Source organism: Pithys albifrons, chromosome 7 (assembly GCF_047495875.1).
Source record: "Pithys albifrons albifrons isolate INPA30051 chromosome 7, PitAlb_v1, whole genome shotgun sequence".
Lineage (NCBI taxonomy): Eukaryota > Metazoa > Chordata > Aves > Passeriformes > Thamnophilidae > Pithys > Pithys albifrons.
In genome coordinates, this window is record NC_092464.1 from 21,250,584 (window position 1) to 21,271,062 (window position 20,479).

A 20,479-nucleotide genomic window follows, 5' to 3' on the forward strand; every position below is an offset into this window, starting at 1 on the left:
TATCATAATTCAATATGAGAAAGTCTTCAGTTTATGAAGTCATAAATTGACAAAATGAAATGAGGCAAAAACCACTTTACTCATAGTATATGGTTAATTTGTGATGCCCATTTCAACACTATGTTCTCAAAGCCAAGAATTAGAAAGATTTGAAGAGAGAAGTGAATTTGAGCAGAGAAAATGAGTAAGATAGAAGGAATATCCAGAATTAAAATAGTAAATATGGGAAATATTTTGGAAAGCTACACTTTAAACCAATTTATAACTGTTACACTGCGATTAAATGTAGGCTCAGATTGTCCCATATTGGCAAAAACTTGCAAGTTAGGTGATTCAAACCTTTGTGTAAATTCATTTGTCTCAATTTTTCAGCTACAGGATTATCAAACTGGGTTATATTTACGACTTGAGCACAAAAAGCACCTCTGTATGTATAATATTGGTACCTACTGTATTCCTACTTGCATATACGTGTTGTTTTGCCAGCTACTCATTTTGCACACACATGTATTTGCTGTTGCCAGTGGGTTTGCGTTTTGAGGCTGTTTGTGTACTTTGGTGAGGAGGGAAGACTTAGTTTTTGTATGGCACAGCTGCTTATGTTTTGTGAAGGCCCTCAAACTGAGACCATCTACGTGTTTTCAACATTGAGATGACCTACCCTCTCCTAAAGTAGAGAACTTGGACTCTTGAAATTCTTCAGGATTGTACAAGTAGAATTTCAAAGATATCCTGACCCAGTTTTGAAATTCTTCTGTCTGTACATGCATGTGTTCCAGGTGTTTGGGTTGGTCATGGTCACTGTACTTGGCTGTGGGAAGAGTTTGTGGCTACATAAATGCTGCCCAAATAGCCAACGGCATCCCCAGGCTATAGCACAGACTGCAGGTGCCAGGTTAGCAGGTGCAACCCACACCTTTGTCACATCAGCTTCGCTCAGGCTGAGGCTGTCCCCCTTCCAGAGCCAGTACATGCACCGCTTTCTGTGCTGGCTGAGCTTCCTTGTGCGTGTTTGCAGAGAGCAGAGTTACAAGACAATGTGCATATTCAAATATCATCCTTCGATCTGCCAGCAGGATGCTCTTCAGGCCCTGGGAAGAAATTTCCCCCTTGTCAGGTGTGGGCCTTAGTGTCCATCCTGTACTGAGGATGGTATTTATGAAAACCCATCAGACTGGGAGATATTCTCTCCTCGAGGTCACCCTGGCAGGTGGCTGCTTGGCCTGTGAAATGTGGCCCTGGGCATATTCCCACCACTCGGTCTCTGACCAGACTCCCAGATGTTCAACCTCAGACACACATTTCCATGTTTCCCAGAACTGGGCTATTTTCTGTCACTTTTGCTGGTGCGGGCCATGCCCGCTGCTGCAGCCTGGCGGTCAGCGCCAGGGACCACCGCAAGGACCTCCCTCCTCCCGATGGGGCTCGCCCGCCCCCGCCGGGTCCGGCTGCCCCGGGAGCCCCGCGGGGCGGAGGGAGGGGCGCGCAGAGCCATGTGAGCAGCTGGCGGCGGCCGCAGCCTCGAGGAAGACAGATGGGGTGAGAGACAGCGCGGCGCGGCTGTCAGCGGCCGCAGCCCCGCCGCGGAGGGAGCCCCTCCTCCCGCCGAGCGCTGCCGGCCGGAGCCATGGCGTCCAGCGAGGAGGACGGAGCCGGCAACGGCGCGGCGGAGGAGAAGGAGAACGGCAAGAAGCGGAAGCTGGGCGCCCTGGCCACGGCCTGGCTCATCTTCTACAACGTCGCCATGACCGCGGGGTGAGGGGGCGCGGGCGGCAGCGCGGGGCGGAGCGGAGCGGCGGGGCCGGCGTGCTGCGGGGCGAGAGCCGCGCTGCGGGGCAGCCGCCGGCGGCGGGGCTGGCCGTGCCTGCCGGGCATTGCCTAATACGGTGCAGCGCTGCCAGCCGCCGGCGCCCGCCGCCGGGGTTAAGTATAGCCGGTACCGGAATGCCGGGCGGGGGTGACGGGTCCCTGGCACTGCCGCCGCCGCCGCCGCAGGGACCAGAACGCGCCCCTCGGTGCCGCCGGAGCTTCACGCCCCGGGGTCCCCCCATGGGCAAACAGAGTCCCTCCGGGTCCCTGAGCCCTGGGCTGGGCGAGCAGAGCCCGGCCGGGTCCGGGTACCTGAGCGCTGGTCTGGGCGAGCAGGGCCACTGCGGCCCCCGGAGGGCAGAGCAGTCCGAAGCCGAGCGTGGCCTGCAGAGCCAGCGGTCATTGTGATGGTGGGGACGGGTGGAGGGTAAAGAGCTGCAGTGGTAGCCCAGGGGGTTCATTTGAGCTTGTGCTCCGTGCTGCGAGGCTTTGCTCCGAGGAAGGTGGGTATCTATTTTGAATAGCAGACCATAAGAACACTCAGGTTTATGTTATTAGTGCTTGAATCACATATTTTCACTTCTTGAAAATTTGCCCTGTTCACTAACCTGTTAATTTCCACATGGTTGAAAAAAAGCTAAGAATTAACCATTTTATAACTTCTAGGGTGATATTCATTAATGTGAAAGGTTTTACTTTGGTTACCAGTGAAATCTCTGCCCTTTGAATCCCATAAATCAAAACTGACAAGCTGTAGTTGAAGCAGGAGTTCAAGTACGGATGGAGGAAGCCAGGAAAATTATCATAATGGACTTCTCTCTAGCATGTGTGAATCTTGAACATGTATTTAAGTATTTTCATATAGTGCTGCAGCACCTTTTGAAAAGTGCTTTTACTGAACATAATGTGTTTCTAGCTGGCCGATTACTGTTACCTCATTGAACTCCCAGACTTGTGTTCCATGTGTGAATTTGCTGATGAACACTGACTCTTGCCACTGACTTTTCTTTCTAACACAGATTTAAGGGACTAAAATGGCAGATCAATGCTCAGTCTCACTGAAGACCCAACTGGAAATGCTGCCTTTATTATAGCAAATGTTTTCCATTTCCTTGTGATTTGTAATACTCAGTACAAAGCCATCTACAGAAATTCATATCCACATAAAAATTTATTTAAGCAAAACGTGTTCTTTGCTTCTCAGTGTAGTTTAAGATTACTCCTCTCTGCTAAACTCTGGTTATTGAATGAGGTACAGAAAATGCCTTGTTAGATTAGATATATTATGCCTTCTCAGTCTAGGCCCAGGACAGAGCTGTTGCTGTCACCATTCATGCTGCCAGCTGGATGTAAACTCAGCGTCACCCTCTTTTTGTCAAACACTTCACTATAAAACAGGGCAGCTTTACTGTGGAGGACTACCAGTGATATTCCAGGAATTCCTCATTTCCAGAGTGGTAGGAGACAACATGAAATAAATACACTTATATTTAAAGTCCATTACAAAATCTGAGTAATGTTTGTGGGGGAAAATTTTGGAACTCTGGCAGATCGGATTCGTGGGCTTAAAGTAGAAGGTATCAAGGAGGGCAATCATTCCTACCATGTGGTGAAGCCTGACTAACTATGTGAGTTTGAAATGCTGTCATGAAGTGCAGGAATGGGCCATGCCAAGAGCCTGCATAGCAGTAGCCACCTTGCGTAAGAGTTGTCAAGGGGCTGCCACTGAGGTGGGTGCCATCCGAGGTGAGCAGGGAGTGACACTGTCCATGCGGCTGTTACAGCACTATGGATCTGACCCAAAGATTAGTATTTCCTGGTACCCTGTTTACAGTTAGCCAATACTTTATGCTCAGGAAGGAGTATAAGAACAGGAGATGAGTTATTTATCCAAATGTTTATATAAATATTTTCTGAATGTTTGTATGCTCTGTGAATCTGCCTCTGAGTATTTCTCAGACCCCTCTGCTTTGTCAGTTGGGCCTTTTCTTAGTCAGAGCTGTTGTTACTGTACAGCATGCTTGCTGTGGCCTGTGGAGAGGGAAAGAACTGAGTAATTGTTCCAAGTATCATCAGATAAAAATCATAATAATTTTAGTTTAATTTCTTTAGTTTTATTTTTGCCCCTCAAAATAGCCATCCATAGCTTCAGTTATGCCTATGTGTATATTAAAGAATTTTTGTACTTCCTTAGTCTTTGTGGATTGAAAGCTGAACTTTTGAGTAATTTTGCTAGTATGATGTTCTAAGAATGTGGTATAGCTCTGAGGGGCTGAGAGAATTGAGGTTGTTCAGTCTGGAAAAGACAAGGCTCCGGAGTGACATTATTGTGACCTTTGGGTAGCTAAAGAGAGCCCACAATAAAGCTAGAGAAGGACTTTTCACAAGAGCCTGTAGTGATAGGACAAGGGGGCATGGCATTAAAGAGAAAGAAGGCAGGTTTTTCTATTCTATATTAGGAATAAATTCTTACTGTAGGGGTGGTGTGGCACTGGAACCTGTTCCCAAAGAATCTATGGTTTCCCCATCCCTGGAAGTGTCCAAGGCCAGATTGGATGGGGCTCTGAGCAACCTGGTCGAGGGGAAGGTGTCCCTGCCCAAGGCAGGGTGGTTGGAAGTAGATGATCTATAAAGTCCAAACCATTCTATGATTAAGGAACATACACTACACTCTTTTGAAAATCTTAATTATATACATATGTCTTTATTTTATGGAAGGAACTGTGTATGCCTTGGGTTATTGTACAGTGTGTGGGCTGATGGTGGGGATCAGCTCACCACAGTTGAGAAGTTTATTTTTCTTTAATCTCAATTTCCATTTAATGCAAGTTTTAGATCAAGTTTTATAAGTTTTATATATACTGTTACTCTCCTTCTTTTACATTAGAAGGGTTATTAGTTGCCATAATTGTTCAGTTCCCCCCCAAAAAAATTTAAAACATTTCCAACAGCCTCAAATGTGCTAGTTAAATATACCTGCCACTGGAAGCCAGGAGAATAGAACACCCATCTTTCAGCACTTTGGGAACTGATTTTTAAAGATTGATTCTCAACACTTTCAAAAATGTAATTGTAATGGTAACTTCAGTTGGACAAACAGAAGTGTTCAGATGACTAGTCAGTGTTGAAGTCAATGAGTTGAGGGACCATGAAAAATATAAAACCAGTATGCACAGATTCTGGTCCTTTACTCATTCAAACTTGCAACCCAAACAGTGGCTTCAGTGCCAAGTTCATTGTGTGTTTTCAGAAAACAGTAATTCGTGCATGAGGATTTAATAGTAAAAATATGTAGCCACTGCTAGTGAAAAGTCTCATTGACTGGTGTTTTGGGAAGGTTTCCTCAGTTCAAGTCAATCCTCTGAAGGCAGCAATTCATTCTCCATCCTTTTCCAAGTAAAGAGATAAGAGTGTAATGTTTACATAACATAACATTTCTGTCTAAAGATATTTTTGATGATCTAAGAACACTGACAAGTGAAGAAAAATACTAAATTATTTACTGTGGATGGATATTTTTAGAATTCTAATTTGAAATGTATCCATTCTCTTTCTTTTGTAGGTGGCTGGTATTAGGTATTGCCATGGTGCGGTTTTACATACAGAAAGGAACACATAGAGGCTTATTCAGAAACGTTCAAAAGACGCTAAAATTTTTCCAGACATTTGCTTTGCTTGAGGTAAATTTTAAGCATTAGTTTGGTTTACTGGATGCTGCATATCATAGGCAGACTACATTATTATCCTGAATTTAAAATCAAAACATTATATTATTATTAAAAGTCCTTGTAACTTTATTATTTATTGAAAGTTTGTTATTATTTAATGAAGAGGGGCAAGGTGATTACATGAAACAAATGGGCACATTTTTTTCACACTTAATTCTTATATTTCATTAAATCAAACAGTGCCTGGGAACTGCTTTGATTTGAGAGTCTTTAATGAAAAAGGCAAAATTTTGAAGGCATTCCAGCCAGCAGATCAACCCTCTAGCATAGGGGATACTTCACTACCATCTCCAGAGATTACAGTTTACTTATTATTCCTTATACTGGGCTCATTATCCTTTGTACCTTTCCTGCTTCTGCTTATTTCCAGACTGGAATCACATACATCTATGGAATGAAGCTGTTGGGTTTATCAAGTACTTGCAGTTCTTTCCCAGACCCAGAAAAGAGTGCCTATTTACATTTTAACTTTTTTCCTCAATCTGCCTACAACTTCTATTGTTCAAACAACTATTAAAATCATGTTACCAGCTGAATATAGTAAAATTCTGTCCTGTAAAATTCTTCTTTGAGTAAGGTAATGGAAGGGAAGCTTACTAGTTGGAAAAAAAAGCTTTATAAGTGTCTAAATGTCTAATAATGCAATTAGTTTTGAAAATAAATATCTTTCATGCATTTGGACAGCTGAGATACTGAGCCCACTGGTTGCCAGGGCTTTGCCATGTGTTTCTTTTAAAGACTATTAGTTGGAGACAAAAACCACTTCCCTTCAGAATTAAGCCTAGGTTATGTTAATATCACAAGGCTGTGTTTATAGTATAACTAGTAACATGCTGCACATCAGTAACCTCTACCTTATTCTTATTTACAGGTAGTCCACTGTGCAGTTGGTGAGTTCTTTATTTTAGTTTCTCCTAACTATTTAAAACATGAATTGTGGAAAAGAGATAACTTGTTTCTCTTTTTAAGGAATAGTTCGCACATCTGTGCTTGTGACTGGGGTCCAAGTGAGTTCAAGAATCTTCATGGTGTGGTTCATTGCACATAGTATAAAACAGGTATGTGCATGAGCAAGTTATGTTTTCATTGTTTTTAAGGTGAAGCTATGAATGCAATTCTTATTTCAAAAGGAAGACCAATTCAAAAATTGATGATATTCCTAAAGAGAACACTTACGTACCTGAGTGCAGTTTTGACAGTTGGAGTTAAAAAATGAAATTTATGTGCCTCTTCCCAGGAGAGTGAGTCTGGGTCTTAGCTGTGAATGAGCAGCGCCTTCGGCATTGTGCCAGCTGTGGTCTGCCAAAGTGAGATCTATGACTACTGCTATTATTTAGCAGCAAATCTAGAACATTGTTACTAATTCTCTTTCAAAAACTTTAGTTAGCACTTCCTGAATTAATCTGTTTCTATGAAAGGCTTGTAAGAATTAAGTGATCGATTTTATGCTCCTGAATTTCTTCAGAACTTGAAAAGCTGAGCCATTAAACTGTCTCACCAGCAGATGGCATAAAGCTTTCTGCAAATGGGTTATCCTAGCACCTGCCTCATCAAATCTCTTTGTTTCAGTTCAGAGAGGACTCATTTTCTACAGTGCATCTTTTCCTTTACTGTTGCTTTTCTTAACATGGAATAGGCTTTTCATGGCTTTTCTTTGTTTGTGGGTTGATTTTTTTGTAAGCTAAGTGTTTTTATTTTGTCCTTAAGGAAAAATGCCTCAAAGATTAACACAGTTTTCATATTGAATGTTTACACAGATGCTGGACTATAGCACTGCATTTTGCCATTTTTTATTATCCGCAGTGGAGTAAATCTTTAGCATATCCAGTAATTTATTTCCTCTGTCTACAGTACAGTAGGTCAAGCTGTGTCCAAGAAAATAACACATATAGATGTATGTCTGATTGTATTTCATGCTGTTATTGCTTAGAAGGCATGAATGTTCAGGGTCACTTTAGGTGGTGAGAGGCATGTCAGTGGTAATAGCCAGACCCAGATCTCTCCACTTGACTGATGATTTGCAAGGCAACAGATAGGAATTCTCTGCATACTTATTTAAAAGCTCTTCTGCTTGGATTTAGCACTGTGACATGAATCCAAGTTTGGGTTATCAGTGTGTGTCTCTAATTGCATGAGGCAAAGAACAGCCTAATTCTGTCTTTGCATTTGCTTATTTGTTTGGATGTCTTTGCCCTTCAATTGTTTCTATTTGTTTGTGATTCTGGTGCTATTTTTATATCTCTGATTCTTCTATGATGTTGGTAAGACACTTCCACTAAAAGTGCACCTTCTTTGACTCAGACATTGTGGGAGTGATTTTATGAGCAGTTACAATTCTTCTTGACTTTTGACACAGTCATGGATTTTCAGCATCTTGGAGATATAGTAAGCTTTGTCACCGTGTTGCATTTTAATTTAAAAAAATCACTTCCCTTTTTTTTCAATTTTAACAAAACTTGTGTTACTTTATTTTATTTCACAGACATCCCTGGAGCTTTTCAGCCTTTAGGCATGGAAGTGTATTACAAAATTCCTCCCTCTTAAAGAAAAGAAAATTACTTGCGTGTAATTCTTCTTCTCAGAAGGTAGTGTTTGTAATAGATCCCCAGGTGCCTTCTTTGTATTTGGGGACTTTTGTTTATTTGTTCACTCAGAGTGAAAAAGAACTGATGTTTTGAAACTGCAGAACTGTGCTACCTACCGATGAGGCAGTTTAATGACTCAGAACTTAAATGGGATTGTTGAGTGGGTTTATCCAAAGCTCCTGGTCTACCAACTACTCTTCATTTAGTGATCCATCTGTACTTCACTTCCCTTAACTATCTTAAAGGTCCCTGAAGTCTGCCAAACTTGATCTTCTGTGACCAAGTTCCAGTTAGTGATTCTACAAAGCAGTTCCTTTTGTCTAAAGTTTTATGGAGATGTGCATTATACTGTGAGGAAAAAGCAAGATTAAAAGTAAGAGAAAGTCTAGGAGACAGAGTAGTGAAATGTAGTGTGGTTAAAGTCTGATCATTAAAGACATCTTCTGTAGCATTGTTTTGTTCTTGCTGTTTGGAGGAGTAAGAAAATAAACAAGTCAACCACAAATAAAAGAGGAGGACAGTTAGTTTAGTGAAAATGCAGGTAGAGAATAAAGAGGAGGAATAAGCATAATTATAGGGTTTTGTATTTTGATATTTGCATAACAGATAAAGATTATTCAATTTGCAAAATGTCTGTGTGTTAGTAAATATATATGATAATGAACGGTATATGGTTTCCAGCATATCACTTTTATGACAAAATTTTCTTTCTTTACAAGATGTTGGTTCTGTTGCATGTATCTTAGAGGTCTGTTGCAGTTTGTCCAGAAAATAGGCTTAAGGATGAAGAAAATATTGGTCCTTTATACTTCTGCAGATCCAGAATGAGGAGAGCGTTATTCTTTTTCTGGTTGTATGGACTGTGACAGAGATTACTCGATATTCCTTCTACACATTCAACCTGCTCAACCATTTGCCTTACTTCATTAAATGGGCCAGGTGGAGATATCTTGCACTTCAGTTTCTCGTGGTTCTGTGCATGCTGGTTTCACGCATGCTGAGCTAACACACAGGAGAGCAGAGTTTGGAGCTTTGGTTATGTGCCAGCAAAGTGCAAGTTGGTTGCTTTCTGTACTTAGGATCATTGTTGCTTGGTTTTAAATGTTAAAAGTACTTTAGCCAAGATTTTTGGGTGTGATTTATTCTTTGCTTTCTGTGTCTCACAGTTTGAGCTATGCTTTCACTTACTCTAGTTCTTTTTTATCTTTGGAGTCATCTTTTAACTTGACTCTTTAAGATGCTTTTGAATACAGTGCCCAAAATTAAGCACCTGTGCTAGTCTTTGTGTATGTCAGTTCTTTGAAAATGTAGGTGGTGTTGTCACTCAATCTGTGGGCATATTATTACTTTATATGAAGTTCTGCTTTATCAGAGCTTTTGTAAGATTATATCCATGCAGTGAAGTTAAATATTGACTGAGTTTAGCCCACATAAAAAAGTGTATTCCATATCAAAACTATTTTGATTTTGAAGCATACTTAGGGTTGGCCACTAGATCACATATATTACAGAGACTGGATGTTTTTCAGGACACTTAACTGGAAGAATATTCTTTGTATTTATTTTTTTAAAACTACATGTAAGACAGACTTAGGGTATTAGAAGGAAAATATCTAACCTACATTCTGTGCAGGTGACTTATTTAAAAGAGGGGATTTTTATTTTTCTGCATTTTTGTATTATAAATAATGCAGTTTTGATTTTTCTAATGCACTTCTTTGATATGTCTGATATTCATGTCTATTCTTATGTTATATTTTTGCTAGTACCTGAAGTGATAGACTTGGTTTAAGCACTAAATAGCAAACGTAAAAATAATCAGGTTGACTGTTGCCTTTTTTATGTAGGCCACAGAAAGAAACATGTGTTCAGAAAGTAATACATTGATAGATATGTCTTTTGCCATCAAGGCAGTGTGTCTTGAATGACAAGATTTCGTTTCCTTAATATAGACAAGAGGGAAGATTGGCATCCTCACAGCAGAGATAGTGAAATATACTATAAACAAAACACTTGAAAATGTATCATCTTTTCATAGAATCCAAAATATCTGATCAAGATTTATAAATAAACAAACAGCACAACTTACTCCAACACAGTCCTGGTCTGATTCCTGTCAATGACGACAGGAGCAAGATCAGTACATGGGAAAAAAACATTATTGGAGACTACAAGTCTGAGGATTGTTTTATTATAAAGATATACAAACATTCTGATACTTCACTGTTTTAAATAAAACCACTGAGGAATGCATTCTCTGTAAATCTAAGGAACTCTATCCAAAGTAACTGAAACTGGTATTCTGTGCCAAGACAGGATGTGGTCCTTGATTTTGGTGCAGGAACTACTGTAATACATTGCTGTGCCACTAATAGTAACAAGAGAAAATTTAAATTCATGGGGTGTTTCTCACAAGGGTTTTTTTTACTTTTTAATGCAGATACAACTTTTTTATCATTTTGTATCCTGCTGGAGTAGCAGGTGAACTGCTAACCATATATGCTGCTTTACCCTATGTGAAGAAAACAGGAATGTTTTCACTGAGACTTCCAAACAAATACAATGTCTCCTTTGACTACTATTACTTCCTTATTATTGTCATGTTCTCCTATGTGCCATGTAAGTATTATTTAACTGTACAAACATTTTAGCATAATAAACAGTCATCAGCAATGCTGAAACACTGCCTGTAGTAAAACTATTGTTTTGTAATTCACTGCAATGTTAACGACTTGTTATTATTTACTTTTACTGACTGCAGCACTGTATGCCATAATCTTTATTCATTCTGCAAAATTGTGTTTTTCCAGTATGTGATCTGTTGAATTTTTTCATCTGATTTGCTTTCTTTTATGCTTTTATCAAGTATTTCCACAACTCTACTTCCACATGCTGCGGCAGAGAAGAAGGGTGCTTCATGGAGAAGTGATTGTGGAAAAGGACGATTGAATCAAGCTGTGTAACTATGGTGCTTTTAGTGGAAAACAAAAAAAGAGGGTAAAAACCCAATACTTCCTGTGATTTTTCTGAGTCCAAGTTTTAAAACATGGAACAAGAATAAACAACTGTGCATAAAATAGCATGGACTGTATTGTTTTTAGACCTACCTTTTCATCCTTGGTTTCACTTTGATTTTTAATTGCCTCTTTCTTCAAACAAGTTATTTTCTTATTTTCAATAGGTTGACAAATAGCTTTAAGAATTGGAATAGTTGGGTACTGTGGCTTCTGTTCTGTTATGACCTGTAGTCATCATCAAGAACAGAAGAGTTGATAATTTGTACTGACAGTGAGTCTTCTGGAAAACAGAATGTAAATTAGGTAATTATATTTTTCATAGACTAGGTGGCTTGAATGTTATTTAAGGTTTATATTAAATGATACCTTTCCAGTTACCAGTACTGTAGCACATTGTTCAGCATTCTTTGAATTACACTATCATACTGCAGAATTCCAGAAGGACTTTGGAAAGCAGCTGAGTCCTTGATTGTCAGTGCAAATTTGCATCTCCCTGTATTTTCATTTGTAACTTTAAAGATATGTAGAAGAACAGGTATTAAATTAAGAGGTTAAAAGTTTGTGCTGAAGAGTAGATTTTCATGTGCCTACCTTTCTCTGATCAGTGGCTGAAATGAGACTCGTTTGCAAAGATAGTCTGATTATCAACATGTTTCCTATTCTACACTTAAATTATGTATGTGGAAAAATCACAGTATGGCATGTGGAAACTGTAGCTATAGTGAGATATTTGACTTCTTATAAACAGCTCTGTGGGATAAAATATATTCAAAATAACCCTTTCCATTAATTGTTTATACTGTGTTGACCCAAGTCTATTTAATGTCTTCAATTATCTGCAAGAAGTATCTACAGTATATTAATGAAAGTTACAAATGATACTGCAATATATAATGCCTTAGTGGGAGAAGTCCAGCAAATTAGACACAGCCTGAGAGATTCAGAGAAAAGAAAATGCATTTGAGGAAACTTGGATACTTAGTGAGAGAGAAGAAACTGAAACGTAGGATTGTGCTAAGAAGCTTTGGTAACGTAGGCAACAAAATTGCTTCTGGCATCACTAATGTCAGAGAAGACAATATATGTGGAAGAGCTGCATTAGGCAGCTGGAATTCAGAGTACTTGTGATTGCTGAGGTACAGTCATATTTTTGAGTACTTCAAGAATTGAGACAATCTTCTGAAAAGTCAAAGAACTAAAACAAAATCAGTTGAAGTGAGAAGGAAGTCTGAAAGATTGAGTTGTTAATATGTATAATTTTTTTGTTATGTGATGAATACATGTAAAGGAAGAGGCTTTCTAAGGATGAAAGTATAACTGGAACTGATTATATAAATTTGAAACAAGGTAAACAGCCAATGAATGTCTAAAGAAAGATCCTACCAATGAGGTCATTTAGGTATAGAATGACACAGTAGTGCTTATACATGCATACAATTTCTTGGAAGGTTTTCAGTTAGATTTCTCAAGAGTTTGAACTATGTACTTGAATAGGCAGTTTCCATTTTTAGCTTCAATGATTGTATCATAATACAACTTTTTCAAAATTTGCAGCTGCACCGTTTTCTGGTGTATCAGGTAATTTGATTAAAAAGCAAGGATTACCTATATCCCTAACTTTCAAATTCCATTTTGTGCCTTAAATTTGTGGTATTTATGCATGTCTTCATTACACCTAAATGAGTTTTCTTTTAAATTACATAGTGGACTTGAGTTGGAATAGTTGTATTTTTTGCAATTTTACAAGTTGTAATCTTAGTATTCTTTAAAGCAAATTTCACACAAGGTGCTATAATTTTACTTACTACGTCTGTTTTATATGCAGCTAAAATTATTAAAAGTTTAAAATATAAACTACATTTAGATTGAATCACAAAATATTTGTGTTACACATGTTCGCACTAGTAGTTGTATTTGTCTAAAATTCTAGGAGTACTGTTTTATAAACTCCACTTGCTTTTTGATCCATGAGGAACATCATGGCATTTTTCAGAAATACATTTTAGTTAGCAAGCAGAATAGTCTGATGAAATACAAGTAAAAAAGATTAGATTAAGTTCTGTGTCTTTTTTTACTGTCAGGGCAGCTCACTGAAGACCATAGCTATCAATTTATTGAAAATGGATTGGATACTTTAAGGATGTGATTTTGAAATCTTTGGTTGGATGAGCGTGTCCCACAGATATTATTCCTGCAATAAAAGGAATACTTGCACTATAATACTGTATTATAGTTGTTTTCATTGTGGCCTAAGGATATTACCATATATCAATCAAGGAGCTATTTTTATATTCTTTTGTACATGTAATATGAAAAAAACCCCAGCACTATTTGCTAAAATCTTGGGTTACACTTTCATAAAGCAACAGTGTACAAGGTAATGATAGAATTTAAAAACTGATATACAGCTACAGAGTCGTCATGATAAACGAGTAAAAATAAAGCTAAAAATTATTTACAGTAGATTGCCACGTAGATTATTTTACATGTGGCTTACTCTTTTTGAGTACCTGCCATGTATCTTTTCTTCCTCCTCTTTTTTGACTGAAACCTTTTGCTGAAGCCTCCATGGATACCTTTTCATAGAATCATTAACGTTGGAAAAGACCTGCAAGGTCATTGAGTCAAACCTTTGACCGAACACTACCACATCAACTGGACCATAGCACTAAGTGCAATGTTGAATTGCTTCTTGAATGCTTCCAGGGATGATGACTCCACTACGTCCCTGGGCAGCCAGTTCCAATGCCTGACCACCCTTTCAGTGAAGAAATTCTTCCTGATGTCCAACCTGAACTTCACCTGGCACAGCTTGAGGCCTTTCCTCTTTTCCAGTTGCTAGTTGCTATATTGTTAAAATGTGTTCTGAAAGATAGAATTGCAGGTAAAATCCTCTTGCTATTAACTTCAGATGGGCTAGGATTTTATCCTAGGTAGCTCACTTAAATTTTCAATATAACATCATGAAACAATTAATTTACTAAATGGACATTAAAAGTTAAGTATGATTTTCATATGGTGCTCTCTTTCGAACTTCTTTACATCTGTCTTTTTTAGTCTTCCTCTCTGCAATATTTGTAGTTTTCTAAAGCGTTTAAATCCTCCTGCTTATGTAAGACTAGGAATGTTTTCATGGAGTCTTTAACAAATTGGTTTTTACTTGTGCTGTATATGCCTTCTGAAATTAACTGATCTAGAGAATGGCCTAGGAAGCTTTTTTAATGGTAATACGCAGGAATAGGCATTTGGAAGGAGATTCCTATTCATCAGGTGATATTGCCTACTGTTGCTAGTAACAGAAATGCACTATACTATGTATAAAATTCAGCTGCAAGCAGTTGGATTTCTTGAGGTTCTCCCCAGCACTGTCATGGTATTCCCACTGTGAATGGCTGTGTTAGTACAGATTGAAGTGGCTTGTGTCACAGCTCTGCCCAGAATGTCTGGAAGCCAGATCCTGGCCTCAGGATGTGGGCAGCAGAAAGGATTATGATGCTGAGATACTGCATTTTCTTTATTAGCTGCCAAGCTGAGGCCATTGTGAGCAATAGCTGACAGATGTCATTTCTGACATGGCACGGGATATGAGAAGAGAGGAAACTCAGTATGGTCTCATACTTTCTGCCTAGGGAGCCCAGGACATCAGCTGAGACAATCTCTGTGCATAAAGGGTATGTTACAGAGTGGACCTTGCTGCTCCACTCAGCTATCTTACTACAATCTATTAGCCTGTATGTCCTGAGACATACTGGTGTGCCGAGATGGGTGTGCCACACTGCTCTCCATCATGTAGTTCAAAATTAACTGCCTTGGAGAAACGGTGCAGTATGCTGCTTCTGCTTCCCATTGAGTGTCACATTTAGCCAGGTTCATGTTAATTATGAATAGAGTGCAATGGGTAGTTAACTGGGGGGTGCATGGAGACCTTTTCAGATGGAACCTACCTATTCTTATCCAGATAGAATATTTTAAGTCTAGGTCTAGCTACTTCTCTGACTGTGGTACTTGCAGTCTTTACAGTGGCTTACTTCAGTGGGTATTTCAATACTTATTTGATTACTAAATAAACTAGAGTGAAAACAAATTTCAAACATTAAAGTCATTTATAATTTAAGGTAGTTGCTACATTAACAGTTTTTGTGAATTCAGCTCTTACTTAATCTGCCTTAGAAAGAAAAAAAAGAAGGAAAGTTAATATAAGTGTTCTGAACTAGCCAGTAGGGCTTCATAAATCAAAATTTTCAGGCAAGCAAACTGGCTTGAGTTCATTAAAGATTGGTTAGATGTATTTTTGAACAAAAATGTTGAAAGTTTTTCTGGGAATTAAAATTTATTTCGTAATGTGTATTTTAAAATGTGCTAAGAAATACTGTATTATTTATTACCAGTTTACAATTTAAATTCATGCCGAACATACAATTTTTATATATTATTAACTGTACCCCATTAAGATGTTTAATTCTTGTGTTTGTTGCACTGGCTGTTTAGAAAAAACAAACACCTTGTGTTTCTGCAAAGCTTTGTGTTCTCTTGCTCAAAGGAGTTGCAGGTTTTTTATTGCCTGTAGTGCTTTGCAAGGCTGCTAAAGTGGCAGGTTTCTATTTGCCAAGAATAGCTCCTTAATGTTGCTTTCATGATGGCACACCTTCACAGGCGGTTCTCTCAGTTCAGTATCTGGTGCTGTATACCACTGGTGCCATCCTAGGTGTCCTCAGTGCCTTCACTAGGACTTCATGCTTTACACATGTCCCTAAGTGAGTCATCCTTAGGACTTCCCCAATGGAGAAGACCTGCCTGGTTAACTCTTAGGTCACAAAAGTAAGTCTGGCAAGTGAACTTCAGGCTGCACTGAGTCAAACTGTGGAGAACTTGGATGTGGGGTAACTCTAGCCCTGTCACAGGAACTTGCCCTTGTGTTCATGCCTGCAACTGGTAGTGGCTGGTAATGTACAATACTTTCTGTATTATGTTGTATCAACTGAAAAACTCTGTCTTTTTATTCATACCTCTCTTGCTTTTGTGTTTGGCCTTGAATGTATTTGAATGTCCTTTCAGTTTATGGCTTTGTAAAAGTGTAAGTACAGAAAAAATTATAAAAGTGAATCATGTATAGAATTGTACTTAAAGATTGTTAATAATGTAAATGCACTGCAGCTGTGTGTTACTGTTATTTCTTCTGAAATGTGTTATCATTAGCAGTTTACAGAGACAGGAAAACAACACAATATGATGCTTCTAATAATTTATTTATATGTAAAGATTATAAGATTTTGGGGGGATATAGATTCATATATTTGTTTTAGAGATCATTAATACTGTAGCACTGTAGAAATTAGTGATCAATTAAAATACACGTTCTAAAGTATGTTCTATTTGAATTTTTTGGTTTTTTTAGTGACTAGAAGTAAGTTCAAACAAGCATTCAGCTTAATACACCAGACTGGTATCTATTTACAAATACTATACTTTTTTATCTAGAGTTATTTCACAAATCAATCTTGGGGTTCCATGTAACATATTTGCTATTAGAACACCTTCCTTTTCATATTTCTTGAAATACATCCATAAAAAAGAGGTAGATTTGATTAGTAATGTTGGTTTATCAATAAAGAGGGGAAAATACAAGGCATTAAAGAGAATGTGAACATATATGAAGAAAATGGCATTACAGTGGTCCTGAAATAGATGTTCCAGTAGTAGGTGTTTCAGTGGTTTGGAACAGGACATTTTTGTGGTACTAGTTTTTAAGGGGGGTAGAGGCAGTGAACATCCTCTGGTTGTCCTTTGCTATGTGACTAACAATGACATTGCAGCTATGAGGATTTTGTTGCCATGACAGCATGATAAAGCAATATGTGAGCATTCACACCTACTTCTATTGAATTGGGAATCGAGTGGTGGTAACCCCTAGGAGCTTAACTGCATACAAAGCCTAAATCCTGTTAGTCAGATGTATTATAATGGAGACGTAGATCTCCTAATCTGAAAGTCACAGAAATGGTCTTCTGATCTAAATTTACAGGACAGGATTTACTTGTCCTGGCCCTCTACCAAGGTTAAACCATTCAGATTTCCTGGAAGCTAGTGGAAGAATATCCACTGATCTCAACAGGAGTATGATGCGACATAGACATTCATGTATTCTGTTCTGTGTAAATCTGGGTTTGCCAGGAAAGGGAGTAAACCGTAGCCTCCCTGTTAGCATGGTCTGGGAGAGAGCATGTGTTTGTTGTGCATTAGCTGATGAGTGGCGGCATGCTCCCTCCCAGCTTTACAGTGCTGCCTCCCAACTGCCTCCCAGCACTGCTCCCTGTGGGACACACCAGAAGCCCTGGAAATCTCCAGCATTACACCACTGTTGCATTGTACTGATCTGAATTAGCAGAGTTGTAGAAACTCCCTTCACATATCTGCAAAAGTATCTTTTATTTCTGAAATTAATCTAGGCCTAATGACACATCCCATTAAAAATAGGCAGGGTAGATCATCCCTCACAGCTGCTTGGACATTCCTAGCCTGGAATACTGCCGTCACTGAACAACTTTGATTTCTGTATGTAGTCTCTTGGCGGTTTGTGCTCATACCACTCTCATAAGATGGCACTTTGCCTGCCCTTAAGTGGCTGTTCCAGATTTAGTAAGAACAAATTGCAAATGATGAGCAAGAAGAGATTCAAATGTGTACTGCTTCACACACCAGGCACCCTCCTGTGCTTGGAAGAGAATCCTGGGTGTGCAGTTAAATTTGCATGCCGCTTGATTTGTCATGTATGAAGTTGCATAGTAGAACAGGATAGATGTTCAACTCATGAAGAAAAGAAACTAATTTCAATACTGAAGATGGCAAACTAAATTTTATTAGTGTAAATTACATCTGGGAAGACCGTAAAGATTGAGACTTAGCAACAAAACAGAGACAGAATCATGGATCTTGCAGCCAAATGAAATCAAGTATTTAACATTGCTCCTGTTTTCATTCAAAGTGAAATGGTCTTACTGAGAATAAAAAAACCTGAATTCTTGCCAGAAGATCCATAGGCTATGCCTGCTGTTGTCTATTATGTTATAAATTTCACTGTGTTCAGACTTGATACGGAAGTTTGGGGAAGTTGTTAAGTCAAAAGACATAAGTAGTTATGGTGGAAATGTGTCACTGTCATGTGATACTTGGGTCACAAAAAAATAGGAGGGCATGGTATCTCCTTTTCTCAAGTCTTTTAAATTGAAAGATTATCTTAAAAGCCATACTAGACAGTGTTGCTATGATACTTTTCCTTTTGCCATGAAACCAAAATTAAACTACTTTTTAGATTATTATTTTTCCACAACTTTTTTTGCTCTGTGGAAATAAGTCTGTGGTCTAGATGATTTTCTCATTTGTCTCAGAGCCCTGCTATTTTATGAGTCAGCAGTAGTCTACAGTCTACAGCTGGAAGAACACTTCATGATATTCCTAAATTGGTGCAATGGCTGTATTCTTTAAGAAAAACTTTATTCTCCCACAAATTGCAGATGAAGATAAAATATTCAAGGCTAATATTTTTTATGAATGTGCTTGCCTTGCAAAAAATGTCTGTTATGTGTGAACGGGACTGTGTGGTTACTTGTTTGTTTGTTTCCACCTGTGTAGTTACTTAAAAACTAATTACACCGTTGCATACTGAATAAGAAGTCAGGGGAGTTTTGTTGTTGTCAGATATGTGAGTTCCTTGAGTTTGTGGCAAGTTTGTAGTCCACTTCCTTGGCGTTAACTTCAACTCTTAGCTGTAAATATTTGTGGGAAAGGTACAGTGATTTCACTTTCTGTCTGAAGTGAGCATTATATGTCAGGATGCCTTTCTGAAGGTACTCAATGTTTACACAGAATTCCCTTTTTGTCCTGCTTCCTTCTGATCTGTGCAGGATACCGACAGAGAGGGAACAATCATGAGATCTCTCGTTTTGTTCTCATTTCACTCCCCTGACTCATTTGAACACTTGCTACAATCCTTGAGCTGTTAAACAGCACAAAGTTGGAGGTAACTCAATCACCTTCCTATGGTCTGTGAAGTATTCAGAGTTAGACTGCAGAGGGCAGAAAAGCCAGCAGAGAACAATGGAACGAAGATTGTGTGTTAGATGAAGAGTGTCTTTAGTCATGTATGGAGGGTAGTATGTAGGATACATGTTTAGGGAACAAAGGAGGCTGTGTTTCTGAGTCAGTCACTCCTGAATGGCTGCTGTGCTTGTGACTGGAACAAGCTTGCTATTTAGCCCTTGGTATTGAGAAGACATATGAGACGTGCTTCACTGATGAGAGGTACCATTTATATATCTGCTCTTGGTTTTCATCTCTGGGCACACTATGTGCCTGCAATTCGCACGGTTCTACATGTTAAAAGAATTAACACCTTCCTCTGGTGTTTTAACGTAGTTTAGTTCTGAAGAACTTGTCAAGAACTTCTTGGAAGAAATAACATCTTACACTGATCTGATTCCATCTTGAGAGCATGAATGTTTCAAGCAGCAGAAGTAAATCTATTTAGGGGTTTGGGTGCCCCCTGTACATAGTTCTGGCAGCTAACTCAGTCCAGTCTTCTGTCTTTCTGATGTTGTGTTTTCCAACACAGTCTTCTAATTCATTCTGTGCTATGAAATCTCATCACACAAAATAAAATATGTATGAAAGAGAAATATGAGGCATGCAGGTGAACCCACATATAAAAAGTTTGGAACCTCTCCTTCCTTAATGCAGTCTTTTGTGACAACTGTGGGAGGATTGTCAGACCAACAATTCTGAGGAACAGTAAAACTGTTGGTCACTGACACTGGTCTAAAAGTTTCCTGATTTAAACAGTCTGAGGGGAATCTGCTCAGGGATGTATTTTTTGTAAGTGCTTGCTGAGAAGTCAGTCACAAGCTCTTTTTCTCAAAGCGTGTTAGGGTGGTCATTTTGCTTTAAGATGGGTGCATGTACTTCACATCACAGGTGATGCTTAAACCTTCAAGATGTCTTGTGCTAGTGCTAAAATTTCTACCTTTCAAGGGGCTTTAACTTTTCTGTGATTCAGTTATACTCCTATTAGAGGCCCACAGCATCCCTCCAATGATGATCTTCAGTGTGTATTTATCATTTCTGTGAGACTGTTGTATTTAAAAATACAGCCCAAGTAAGATTACTTAATATTTCCTCTGGTTGAGAAAGGTTATTATGCTTGATTTGGTGATTGTAAGCATGGAGGTTTTTTTTATCAAGGAATGGGTAGTTTCAATGTGGTGAGATCTGCAATGAAACCTTAAATTGGAAGAAGGGGTTACATTACTTCATTATTTACTAGAACCTCTGAGACTGTAAGAGGTGC

The 20,479-nt window shown here is 38.8% G+C and overlaps 1 protein-coding gene across 2 annotated transcripts; it reads left to right on the plus strand.

Annotated features, from left to right (window-relative positions):
• The first annotated feature begins 1,497 nt into the window (after positions 1–1,497).
• On the plus strand, positions 1,498–16,497 carry HACD1 (3-hydroxyacyl-CoA dehydratase 1). 2 transcript variants are annotated; one of them, XR_011698275.1, is made up of 8 exons: positions 1,498–1,755; positions 5,372–5,489; positions 6,409–6,427; positions 6,507–6,595; positions 8,940–9,061; positions 10,563–10,741; positions 10,989–11,442; positions 13,703–16,497. XR_011698275.1 is itself a non-coding variant. In XM_071560250.1 (7 exons), exons 1-7 carry the CDS (start codon positions 1,628–1,630, stop codon positions 11,069–11,071), a joined length of 738 nt encoding a protein of 245 aa, XP_071416351.1. In that variant the 5' UTR covers positions 1,498–1,627; the 3' UTR covers positions 11,072–16,497. The 2 variants fall into 2 exon arrangements, 1 of the variants encoding a protein (XP_071416351.1); XM_071560250.1 differs by having other exon boundaries at positions 10,989–16,497.
• The last annotated feature ends 3,982 nt before the right edge of the window (positions 16,498–20,479 follow it).